General features: G+C 35.7%; 1 protein-coding gene across 2 annotated transcripts in view; it reads left to right on the plus strand.

Annotated features, from left to right (window-relative positions):
- LOC120628148 (scavenger receptor class B member 1) overlaps positions 1-13,652 on the plus strand; it is a 71,264-nt gene that overhangs the window by 38,395 nt on the left and 19,217 nt on the right. For both annotated transcript variants that reach the window (XM_039896375.1, XM_039896376.1), the window contains exons 3-4: positions 4,772-4,932; positions 9,270-9,411. In XM_039896375.1, the coding sequence (XP_039752309.1) occupies positions 4,772-4,932; positions 9,270-9,411 (303 nt within the window). The remainder of the gene's footprint in view (positions 1-4,771; positions 4,933-9,269; positions 9,412-13,652) is intronic.

Raw genomic sequence — 13,652 nt, forward strand, 5'->3', positions numbered from 1 at the left:
TTTCTCTTTGATAATGGAGATATTATAATTTTTGAAGTCATCGTAAATTTGATGTTTTTTTTTATATTCCATAGTAAGTGAAACAGTAATACATTGTGTTTTTAACTAGAAATTTATGCAAATAAGAAAACTTTACGGCCAGAACTTGCTTCGACCGTACAGCGACGGCAAACTTCTGGTTCCAATTTTAATTCGATTTGAATTAAAATTTCAAAAGTTGGTTTTATTACGACCTATCCATTAGGATTTCACTGAAATCCACCTCTATTCCAAAATTGGGGTTGGGAGTTTGTAGTATGTAGATGGAATAAGTAATATCAAATCCAATAAGAAACAGGTCTCCTCTCAGAAAGAAAAGAGGTCAGGCCGTATTTCACCACGCTGGCCAAGGGTGGATTGGTGGACTTCGCATGCCTTTGAGAACATTATGGGAAAACTCAGCCCGAAAGTTTTCTCGCGATATTATCTTTCACCGTTAAAGCAAGTGATATTTTATTGCTTGAATTCAGACAGCGTTCATAGAAAAAGCTCTGGTTTTTGTTTTGTTGATCGTACTTCATAATAATAGTGTGAATGTTCTTACAAAAACTGTATTATGCAATACAGGTGTTCAATTAAATGTTACAAACGGTAATGTATGGTTACGCGTATTCTATATTTTGTAAGTCACACCAATGTAGGTATTACACTGATTTTCGAGTATAAAAATTTCGATGACTCTTTAATTGTACGTGTATTTAAAATGTAAATAATATTGTGTTCTTCGTATTTTTATTTTAAGTAATAGGATACTTTTTGTTTTTTTTTTTATTGAAATAAAAAACCAAGGTAAGTTTAGTTTTGTTAAGTGTAGTTAAGTCAAGAGCTCGACGGAGCAGCTTCACTTCATTTTTATCGCTCTCGTGAGTTATGTAACCCACGATTATCTTGATAATTTCTATTATCGTATTATTGTGTAATATCTTAAATTACAGATTTCATATTTATTGTTTTTAAGGATTTAGTGGGAGGGAACAGCGCTGATTTTCGATTAACTTTAAAAACCCCAATATTTTCTAAATAAAAATAAGACAGAAATTTGGTTACAATGGCGAGTGCTGTGGTCTTATAAGTGGGAGGTCCAGAGTCTTACCCGATTGGGACATTACTCAGGCCTATTCTCGTGGGAGGCGTCGGCCGTTGCTAGCTACCACCGTAAAGACGTGCCGCCAAGCGTTTAGTCCTGCTACGTCGCCGCGTAGAAATCGATTAAGTTCACTATAAAAGCCATACCCCTGACAGGTTAGCCCACTAGCATCTTAGACTGCATCATTACTTACTACCAATAAAATCATTAATTATTGGTTTATGTAGTAAAATCAAGCATTGTTTATGACGTATGCTGTAACGGAACTGATTATCACGCAGCCTGACCATATAAATAAACGATGGAATAGTAAATCCGGCTTGCAAAGAATTAACGGTAAATGTAGGTGGGTGGGTATACGCTAAGATATAGTTTTTATTTGAATATAATAAACAATCCGCCTACAAATGTCTGACACACATGGCCTACATTTCATAGGGTTTTTTTGTTGTTCTTTTTATACGCTGCCATTTCTACTCTCTGGTGCTACCTACGTACTATAAGAGATGACACAGGGTAATTATATCGTGAAATCATGATCAGTATGACAAAATGCAATGACATTTTCAGTGATATGTCATCTCACTAAACTAATTAGTAGGTATCCTTATTGATATTATAAATGATTTGTTATTATAAGCTTGGTACTTTTTATACCGGGAAAATGCACGGCTCCTATGTGATAACGATAGATCTAAAACATTATTCTGTTATTAGATAAATCTTCATACTGAAAAGCAGATTGTTTTTAGCTAATATTCAGAATTCTTAATGTTTCTTATTGTTCATAATTTCTCTTTTTATTTAACTAGTATGTTTAATGTATTAAAGAATCATAAAGAAATTAAATCCCTATCCCTATCCCTACTAATATTAAAAATGTTATTATAAACGCTTTCACGCAAAAACTTCTTACTGATCCCCATTAAACTTTGTACACATACAAGTGTTAGAAGTAATATAGGATACTTTTTATCCCGACATTAAGCTCGGTTCCATTGCGAGAGGGGATGAAAGTGTTTGACGATTTTACACCATAACTCCTACAAATTATAACCGATTTAAACAATTATTTTTGTACTATAGAGGTATAGGGATATATAATATGTGTTTAATTTTGCCCAAACTGTGTTTGGAGATAGAGGAAAGAACTCCTCAGCGGACAACAGCAAACCCGTCATTTAAGGCTTACCAGTAATATTTTTAGAACTATAATTAAATTTAACGCCACATCAAAAAACTAAAATCAAACGCAGACAAAGTCGCGGGCAACAGCTAGTCATGTAATAAATAAGAAATCATAAAGATTTAAAAGTTGAAATACGCAACCACTGCGATATTTTCCTCTTAAACCTGTATTCTATGGCAGAGGTTTTGTTATTTTATTTTCCTACGAAGACCGTATTTTTTATGAAGGAGGTAAGTATGCATATACGTAACGTGAATATTATACCGGTAATATTTCTTTTGAATTATATTGACATTCAAGGATAGACTTGAATAGTAATAAATTAGAACTTTAGTCGACGTAATAGTGTATACGTTGCATTTTATGTACTTTACATTATTATGTTAGTAAATAATATTTACATTTCCATGTTTTGGTTCTACCAAGTTACGTACTAAATTTATTGGTATATAATATATATATACAGGGTTAAATAAAAATACCAGAAAGCTCTCTGCCTGTAGTTGTTAACATTCGACCAAACAACTATTGTTCAACGCCTTTTTTTAAATCAATAGTGTGGGAAATATTCAATATGCAATATTAATATGCATAGATACTCTAATTGTTAATACTCTGTAATTTAACATCAGCAACAGCGCGCTAACCACGACTCCATCGTGCGCTCTCGCAGCGGTTTAGCAACAGGGACATGTATTTGGTTTCACAGTGTAATGTCACTTTACAGAAATAACATGTTTTTTTTTTGTATGAAAAATATAAATACTGAATTTAAAAAAGCCGTACAATAAACGTTGTTACTTTTAATGCTAGGAACCGGCCGGGAAGTTGATAGTAATATGGAGAACTCTCAAGCATGCAAGTTTCCTCACGATGTTGTCCTTCAACGTTAAAGGACAACATCGTGAGTGATATTAATTTAATTGCTTATATTTGATTAAAAAAACTCTATTTATTTCTTCTCCTCTTTTTCAATCGCTTCACTTTATTGTTTAGAATTTCGATTGTCGCTAAGGTAAACTTTAATTATCGTGAATGAAGGCTTCCAAGGTTCATCTCACAGTAAGCGCACGATTGTTTTAAGTTTTAATGTTTCGAAAGCACGTGGGAGCGATCTGCGATACTCGGTCGCCGCTCACCTTCACCCAAATACTAGTGCTTACGGTTCAAACTACCTGTAGACAGTAGACTTAGTACAAGATTTGCTTGCTCGCAATTGAGGATTCGTTTTCGCATATTAAACTATATGTCTTCAAAGTAAAATGGGCTCTATTGGACTAGTTTTAGAATCGCAAATCCCCTACTTCTGATATTTATTTATCAAATGTACTACGAAAAGCCCTAGCTGAAGAATCGCAGGCAAATTTGCGTTTTAATGAATATACATAAGATCCATATGACTTTGATGTTCAGGTATTTCGATTCTAGAAAACGACTCCTCGACTCCGATCGAGCAGAACTTGTACAAAGAGTACTGTTTGTGTTGCATACTAAACTGACTTTCCGTACGTTCAAATGTATCAAACTTTTACGTGAAACAGTAACAAGTTAACGTTAATTTATGTTAATGTTTTTCTCACGGTTAACAGAATGATGTGAGTTCAATGATGTTCTATAATTGGATTTAAAAGTTTTGTATTGTAGGTACAGCTTACGCTTTATTGCTAGTGATTTACGGTTAACGTTTAAGGGAGTTCGATCTTCGCAGATTCTCTTTAAGCTATGTAGCCTCTCATCTTCTTTCTTCCGGAAGGCGCCATTTGAATTGTCTTTGGCCTGGTATGGTGGAAGGGTTTGGCCGTGGCTACTTACCACTCTACCGACACAGGTGTGCCGCTAAGCGATTTAGTGTTCCGGTACGATGTCGCTTAGAAACCGATTAGGGGTAGGTATGACTTACATACTCCCTAACAGGTTAGCCCGCTACCATCTTAGTTATCACCAGGTGAGAGTGCAGTCAAGGGCTAACTTGTAACTTTGGGCACTTTGTAGTAAGGGAAAAAAAATCTTTCGTCCTTGTGATGTGGCCAAAAAATTAGCGACAATGAGGTCTCTTTCTAAAGCTCCTTAAGTATGGAGGCGTTCCTAAAAGACGTCTCTACCGCCACACATCCGAAGCGTCAATTTTAATTTGGTCAGGACCTAGACTCTACGCTTGGTATAGGAAGATCGGAATGACTATACATTTTGCGAGACGATTGCCTTTCCAAATCTACGATAGCTTCTCAACGTTAGATCTAGCCATAAGCCACGGTATATAAAACAACATCCAAGTTGGTTCACCTAACTGCAGCAAGCCTCATTGGAGTAGAGTTAGTTCAATACAAGAATCCTCTGAAAATGCTTCCGATGTTTCTTGGTTGATTTGCTTATTTTTAACAGTTGGGTTATATTGACTAACAAAATCGTGCTATATAAAAAATAATTTAAATCATTCCTTCTCTTTTACTCTCCAGGAGCTGGTACTCCGCCCAGGCTCGATGACATTCGAGTGGTGGGCGCGACCACCCGTGCGACCTTTCGTCCACGTCTACGTCTACAACGTGACGAACGCGGACGAGTTCCTAAACAACGGCTCCAAACCCGTCCTGGACGAGTTGGGACCTTATGTGTATTCGTGAGTATTTTTTATTTTCATACTACAAAGAAGTTTTTCCTCTTTCCTAACCACTCGTTAGAAATAGTATTTCTGATGGATATGCGGAAAGTTGGTATGTCTCTTCTTCTCCTTTTGGGCTTGTCTCCGTACTTAGTAGGCTAGAATCTTCCGTTTTACGTAGTGCCACTGGTACGGCTCCCCGCTGGGTCACTCCAGCCAGCCGAGCTCACTCCAGAATCATAGCAGGCCGCCCAGTTTCCCGAGTGCTTCAGGAAGTGATGCTGAGGAGCCAAGGTATGCTGCGCATTGTTCTGCTACTACCGTTTCATCGGAGCATTACGTGTGTCGTTGTTTCATCCACCTCCACACATGCTCTGCACAAAGAACTGTCGGTTATACCTAAAATGAAAAGGTGTTTGTTTACTGGGCAATGTCCTGTTATGTCATAACTTGGTACGTCATTTCACTGTCCAACAAGTGACAGTCCGGTACGAATAGGTGTCAACGTTTATTAATACATTTGCGAAAAAGTGTAAGTGCTTTGAATGACCGTTTGGCTAGAAGAGAATTAAGAGAGACCTCCTGATTGGTTATAGCTTGCGCTCTCGTATAATACTTACTCATATAACCGGCCATTCGTAATAACCATTCACCAAGATTAAATAAACTGTTTTGAAGAAATTAATCATTCATTATTACTAAAAAATGATTTTTTTTCAGTTTCTGGGTGTTTATCTGTATATTATAAATATTTATGTGTATTATATTCATAAAAAAATATTCATCAGCTATCTCAATACCCATAACACACGCTACGCATACTTTGAAGCTAGATGGCGATGTGTGTATTGTCGTGATATATTTATTATTATTAAAATTTTATTAAATTTTAATGTTTAATATATTTCTATACACTTTATATTACATTTTACAGTCTAAATGCTATATGACGTAATAGAACTATTTTGTTGGGATTACATTGATAAATGAAAAGGACTAAAAGAAAAATCCAACTTTCCGCACGATACAAAAAGTACCTTTTAGAGCACCTAACCCTTAACTTAGCATATGTGTATTAAAGCAGTCTATTTGCTTTATTTATAAGTATAATCAATTAAAAAGCTACCATCCATACTAACCTACATGCAGTCTAAGAATAGGTACTTAGTGAATTCCTCTTAAACATAAATAATGGTCATTGTTTACCAGTCATACGACCACGGAGCGACCTCGCTAAGTTTCACGGAATCTCTCTCAATCGTTATGCTTATATGGAATAAGTAGATTTATCAGTAAAGGAAGGATTTATCAGTAACAATTGAGCGATCATTGAAGATACAGATTTAATTATAGATGTGGCCTGATATCGAATCCATATTTTCGTGTTTAATTACGATCGGTATAGGGCATTTGATAAAATGCAATGCTTTTTGCAGTAACAACTTTGTTCGATTAGGGTAGGATGATATATGGCACCGAGTGGGCGATAAAATTCAAAAATTCATTTATTCCATATATGCTTACGCTATAACCACTTTCGTAAAGTCAAGTCTGACTGTTTGTGGTGACTCTACCATCGGTTCGGGGGGCAGATTTTACGGAGAAGAAGCCGACACAAAGCTCAATATTTGCTCTTTACCATCAACAGTTTACATTTTACCATTCATAACATAAGATAGGATATAAAAAAATATAAGAGTAATAAAAGTTGACAATGTGAGATGGTGATAACAAAAAGAAAACCTGGCTAAGTTTGTTGCAGGCTTCTCCTTAGTCCAGAACGCGTTTGGAACCCTCGTAGCTTTAGTTTTAAGTTTACGAATGTTTTGTGTTTATCTTTGTCACTACGCATTACTATGTACACATTTAATATGTAATCTACGTATCAAAAGTGCCACCTATGTGCCTATTTGAATAAAAAAATATTTGATTTTGACTTTGAAAAACTTTGGGGAGGCAGTGCGTATATATATATAAACATTTACATATACGCGAAAACGAATTCGCAGGTAATTACTTGAATATAAAAATTGTATATATATAACTTTTTCGCTTTGTCGTCAGTTTCTTAGATTAGCCATAGTGAGTGTGTGTTACTAGGTACTTATTTTACGGTCGGAGTTATAAACTTACTTCATTGAGTAACAAAAATCCATCGATCCAAACTTTAACACTTACTAATTAAGATGTACACACGAGGTAAATGTCTAGGCAAATTCTCGTCATCTCATAGAAATAAGACAACAAAATGGTAGACATAATTATCTCGTGACGCACATGCTAGTCCTACAGGTGTCAACAGTTCCGCACCGTAAGCTAGTGATTTATTCTAGAGTATTTTCTTGATGTATTTATATGTGCATTTTCTTGATTTAGTTATATATAAACAAACCTATTATTTTTTAGTACCTACTGTACGTTTGTCACGCAAGATCGCATGTCCTACATCAATCTTATATATTGCAATAATATGTGAAAAAATTATAAATAAAATTGCTTTTTCGCTAAAACATCCTTGACATCTTGTTGAAATTATATATTATTATGTAACTACGTCTAAAGGCGGCTGTACACATTGAGACAAGAATTGTTTTTATCTGCGCTCCGAAAGAGATGAATGTGGAAACTCTTGCAGAGACTGCATTTTATATATACACTACTTTTCGTTATCACCTAAATCTGTTAATAAGTGCAATAACTAAGTTAAATTAATACTGATGTTAAATAACAGTACGATTCACCAAGAATGACTTCTATGTCATTTCTATGTTAGTGAAATTGTGTGGATTTTGAGCAATTATTCACAAACCACACCCCTGTGTGTTATGTGTATACTCAGTAAAAACAGTATAGAACGTAAAACCAGTCTTTAAAAGACATTCTGATGATATCAGATACATATGTGTAAAAGTCTGAGGCCCGAAACTCGAGTTATTGTACTTTTCGTAGGCACGGCAGAAATGAGCACCAATCTGGAGTGACCAAAAAGAAACAGCGTAAAAGAAAGAATGTTGAATGTGTATTCATCGAAACTTATTCTTTATATAATAACAGGTATGTTAGGCTTAACAACTACGCCTCAGGTTGACACATGACGGCACTTTACAGGACGTTTTCCTTGCATGTCCTGGAAGTGTTGCTTAGTTTATAGGCGATGGTTTTTCACTTACTATCAGGTCCTATAATAAAAAACTCTTCACATGGGGTCAACTTGCTAGCCCAACACCTTGGTCCAACGTGTATAGCCGCCTTATCAAATAAAATGCAATATACCTAAATGCAGACAATTATCTGGTCGTCAAACCAGAATTACTAAAATATCGATGTGTCCTTCACATTTAAAAAAATATCAGGTGACACAGCTTCGTTAAACTGCATAGATTGACAACAGCTATCGGGGTGTACTTCCTTATCATTATGATTAGTATGTCTACCGTTATTTAGCGAGTAAATTTTCAATAAAATTAATAAATATTATAGAAGGTGTAGTTCAAATTCAAAAATGTTTTAGTCATGTAGACCTTATCAAAGGCACTCATGAAGACGTCCATACATATAATATGTTAGCATCAATGTTAGGTGATGGTGATAACAGCTACATTCGTTAACTTAAAACCAAAGCTCCACACGCGCCCTAGTCTAAGAGCCCACAACAAACTTAACCAGGTTTTCTTAGTTATCACCGTTTCACATTTGAATTAATATTTAGCTATGAAGTAAGAGCAATTTAGAAGATATTGAAACAGCCAGTTATGTATTAATGAACCGATATAATCCTAAGAAAAGATGCTTAACTTCAAGGATAGATTGAGTAATACTCGGGACCCCGTCTTTTGATTTTGGTTTACTAATACGGGCGTTTAATGATCACATTCTGTTTCCGTTCATTTTTGACCAGTGAGTCTATGACCACAGGTAGCACAAAACAGCAAAGGCAATATCTCTTTTTCTACTCTACCCTGTCGACATGTATTTCGCATCTGATGAGCTTGCTAAATATCATGAGCGTAAATAATACATTCTTTAATCTTCTTTACTTCACTATCATCATTAACCGTTACCGACCCACTACAGGGCACGGGTATCCTATCGGTAGGGTTCAGGCCGAAGCCCGCCACGCTGGCCAAGTGCAGATTGGTAGACTTCATACGTTCTGGAGAACGCTCAGGCATGCAGATTTTCTCATAATGTTTTCCTTATCTGTTAAAGCAAGTGATACTCCATTGAAAAGCACATAACTCACTCAGAGTACAGGTGCGTGCCGAAAGGGAAGCTACAGCCTTATCAACTATTCGCTGCTTTATTTTTTTTTTTTGTATTCTCATTATTATAGCGTATTATTTTTCTACCACCAGAGAAGAATGGGAGAAGGTGAACATCACGGACAACGAGAACGGCACGCTATCGTTTCACTACAAGAGGACGTACACCTTCATGCCAGACCTCAGCGCGGGTCCCGATGATGACTCCGTCGTGGTGCCCAATATACCCATGTTGGTGAGTTCATGAACTTTGAGATCATATACTATGTTGTTCAATCGACTGCCATTTTGTATTGTTGGTCGTTGGTTTTCCCGTAAGTCTTAGTAGCGTAAGGAAAAGATATAAGATGTGGACCACAAAACTACTGTTCTTTCTGGTTACTGTTATGGTTAGCATATAAAACCTTACAATTGTCTGACCCACGTGTCTTCTATTCAAAAAATCTTATCTGCAGAGGTTGCAGAGGAAACTTAGGAAATTAGATTAATCCACCTTCGAAAAGCACCTGTAAACCGGGTTTAAAGAAAATATCAAAAAATAGTTTGATATTTTCTTTAAACCCGGTTTATATGAGATGACCGTGGAAGATCTAAACTCTAAACTCCTCTTTCGTGGTCTGGAAAAGGAGATATGTTCGATGTGGGAAACTATTAGGGCAAAAATGATCAATATAATGAAAGTGGTGATTTTTTGCAATTTAGGTTAGCTCTTTACTGCAATCTCTAAAACCACGTGGTTATAGCGGGCTAACCTGTTAGGGGTATGGAAGTTATATTGAACCCAGTCGGTTTCTACGTGTCACCGGAACGCTTAATTGCTTGGCGGCACGTCTTTAACTGTGTCGGTAACTAGCCACGGCCGATGCCTCTCAAATTATCCCCGCCTTAGATCAAACTCCTAATTTCTGCTGCGCTACTTACTATTTCTGCTTTGCCAGGGCAATGGGCAAGGCACATAGTTCCGAGAACTAATAGACGTTCAAATTCCAAGATGCTGATTTGTTTCTCATTGTTTTAAGTTAACCGTTTTACCACTTTAGCTCGCCCGATTATGTGTTTCGTCTAGGTTTGTATGCAGGTATGGTTTATTACACTGATTCTCATTTTTGATTCAATCTCACACAGATAGTCCAAGTCCTTTTTCCACGGCCACATTATTCTTTATACTAAAATAGAGATAATTTAAAGGTTTCTTTTAAATATTTTTTTTGTAGCACCATTTTCATTATTGTCTTCATTGTTCTAAGTGCAGCGGTTAAATGCTCGTTACAATAATTAAAGACAGTAATACTTCCGTGTACACATAACAATCTGCAATAGAAAATAAGCACGTGCCTTTTTATATTTCTCGCAATTATCCAGTTTTAAATGTATTCATTTGTTTTTCCGTCTTTGTGATTGGCGATTGAGATACTAGAAAGGTATGCTTCAGGACAAAGGGGGCATTCATAAAATACGTGAGATGTTTCCTTAAACATGGGGGGAGGGGGACGCAATTTTTTTTCAGATTGAAAATAAATATACTATTTTGGTCCATTGAATCCAGACTGTGCATTCTTAAGATTTATTCTTAAGCGTAATCGTAATACGATTAAAATCATTCACTAATTCGTTCGAAAGAAAATAATTACATTCATACTTCGACGTTAGACATCTACTGATTGTCAAACCACCATATTTGTTTTATACCAAATAGCTCAATTTAATCACGTGAGATTGAGGGATGCGGGAGGGGGTTGAATAAAATATCACGACACCAGTGGGGGAGGAAGGGGCAGAAATTTTTAAAAACACCTCACGTAATTTATGCAGTCTCCCAAACATGATTTATTGAATGACAAAGATATAGCACAATTAAAAAATAATCATAGCCTCTAAACTTCCTATTATTGTAAATGCAAGAATTTATAAAAAGCGGTTATAGCCCAGTAGCTTAGGACTACGGCATTACGTTCGCTAGCAACAAGTTCGATCCCCGGTACATATCTCAACGTAACGTTTGTTTGAAGCTATTATATATCGTAAAGGAAATCATCGTTAGGTAACCTGCATGGCTGAGAGTTCTCCGTAATGATTTAAAAGGCGTGTGAAGTTTTATAACATCTCAATATAATTCTAACATGTGATATCTAAGTGTGATAATTATTCTATTGTTCTACTGATCTTCTTTACACGCAGCAATGTAGCAACTGATACACCTGATTATATGCATTATGTGATAGTTTAAATACGCAGTGTTGTTATAGATTATTTTGAATTGCTATAACATCCATATCCATCCATATCCACGAAGACAAAGTCGCGGGTAAATGCTAGTTATAAAAATTATAATAAATAAGCATAATGCTACATTTCGTGGTTTCTGACTTTTTTTATATTGTTATGTTTAATTTATAATTAAGTATATAAAATGCGCAAATTTGTTTTTTTACCTAATAAACAAAAAACCTTCTAGGTGGTTGTTAAACGGGTTATGCGATCAAAGGTCGCAGAGATCTTGAGAAGTCGACTTTTTTATGTTATCAAATTATGACATCGTAACTAGTTACTCATATTATATTTTTTTGGTTCGTTTCGGTGTTTTTTGCTTGTACAATATTGTTGCATCATCATTTTATTTATCTACTTGTTTCCTCCCGCGATTTTGTGTACATAGAGTTTCTTTTTGTTTTTGACTTCCGAGTGGCGCAGCGGGCAGCGACCCTGCTTTCTGAGTCCAAGGCCGTGGGTTCGATTCCCACAACTGGAAAATTTTAGTGTGATGAACATGAATGTTTTTCAGTGTCTGGGTGTTTATCTGTATATTATAAGTAATTATGTGTATTATATTCTTAAAAAGTATTCATCACCTATCTCAGTACCCATAACACAAGCTACGCTTACTTTGGGGCTAGATGGCGATGTGTGTATTGTCGTAGTATATTTATTATTTTATTATTTATTTTATTTTGTTCGACTATATATTTTCATCTCCTAAATATAAGCTTTTTTTTGTTTTTTTTTTTATTGCACTACTAGAAACTCCTAGAAGGACAAACAAACAAACACACTATCGTATATCTAATGTTAGTTAGGATAATTTATGTCATGGCCTGTGCAGAGAAAGATTAATATTGCCACCGCCGCTTATTAAAAAAATAATAAAAAAAATATACATGAAATATTCTAATCTTGATTAACTCGTACATTATTCGATATCATGGCCTACCTCCTCAAGGCTTCTCAATCCGCCCCTGTGTCTTATTATTTCCCTGTATCAACTTACAGTCCTCGATATGACCTCTCGCATAGCAAAACGGCAGTTATTTTTGTATAATTATTATAAAATTATGCATAATATAGTAATTAATTTTATTACCACCGCGGAAGTAAATTTTTAAAGTCGATGAAATTTGTACCGAGTTCAAGATCAAAACTGATACGAGAATATACCAAAAAACGATCAATAATTTTACAACAAATATACAACAATTTTTCTTGCTCACTGAGGTAATTAATCTGAGCACCCGGAAATGTTAGTTTTTAATTATTATGCAAAAAACCTCAATTACCTAAGTTTCTTTGTATGTACATAATATGTTGTGTTTTGTAAAAAAATGTGTGAATTTATAAAACACCAAATATTATTAGATCGGTTCATTAGGATGCACCTTTAGACTGTAAGGTACCTATTACACCTATGTCGTCAATCGATGAGTAGTATAATGTGAATAAAATATTGATAAAAACCGCGACTTTGAATATAGTGTACAGCTTGGATCGATTTTCATCAAACATAGCTAAAAACACTCCCGAATTATTCACTTCTCGTTAGGTTTGTCTGCTTAAAACATATTTTTATTCCACTACAAGTCCTTGACTGTAATCTCACCTGGTGGCAAGTGATGATGCAGTCTAAGATGGCAACGGGCTAACCTGTTAGGGAGGTTGGTAGTCATACCCCTAATCTGTATCTACGCGAAATCGCATCGTAATACTAAATCGCTTAGCGGCACGTCTTTGTTTGCAGGATGGTAATTAGCCACGGCCAAAGCCTCCCACCAGACCAGGCCAGAGAAAATTCAGAAATTATAAATTTGCCACTACTGGTAAACGAACCAGGGAGCTCCTGTTTAAATTCACAGCGCTCACCGTTGCGCCAGGGAGCTCCTCACAAAGCAATCGATACATTGATTGAATTATTTTAATTATTTTGTATTTATTTTAGCTAGTTTTATCGTTGTCCTTTTTTCGAGGCGAACCACTCAGCTTGTTAAGTCCAAAAGCACTGTTTCCAACATTAATGAAGGGCTGCAGCCTCCAATCACCAGTCTGTTGATGTTTTTTTAACGACATTTCGTTAAAGACGGTGTAAAATTGAAAGTGGTGACAATGTCCTCGTCCAGTGAAAGCGATCGGCACACATTTGCGGTCTAGTTTTTACGCGTATGTTCAATTCAAGTGAACCGTGGTGTGCCGAGTGTTTTTTATTAACCT

This window comes from Pararge aegeria, chromosome 12 (genome assembly GCF_905163445.1).
Source record: "Pararge aegeria chromosome 12, ilParAegt1.1, whole genome shotgun sequence".
Lineage (NCBI taxonomy): Eukaryota > Metazoa > Arthropoda > Insecta > Lepidoptera > Nymphalidae > Pararge > Pararge aegeria.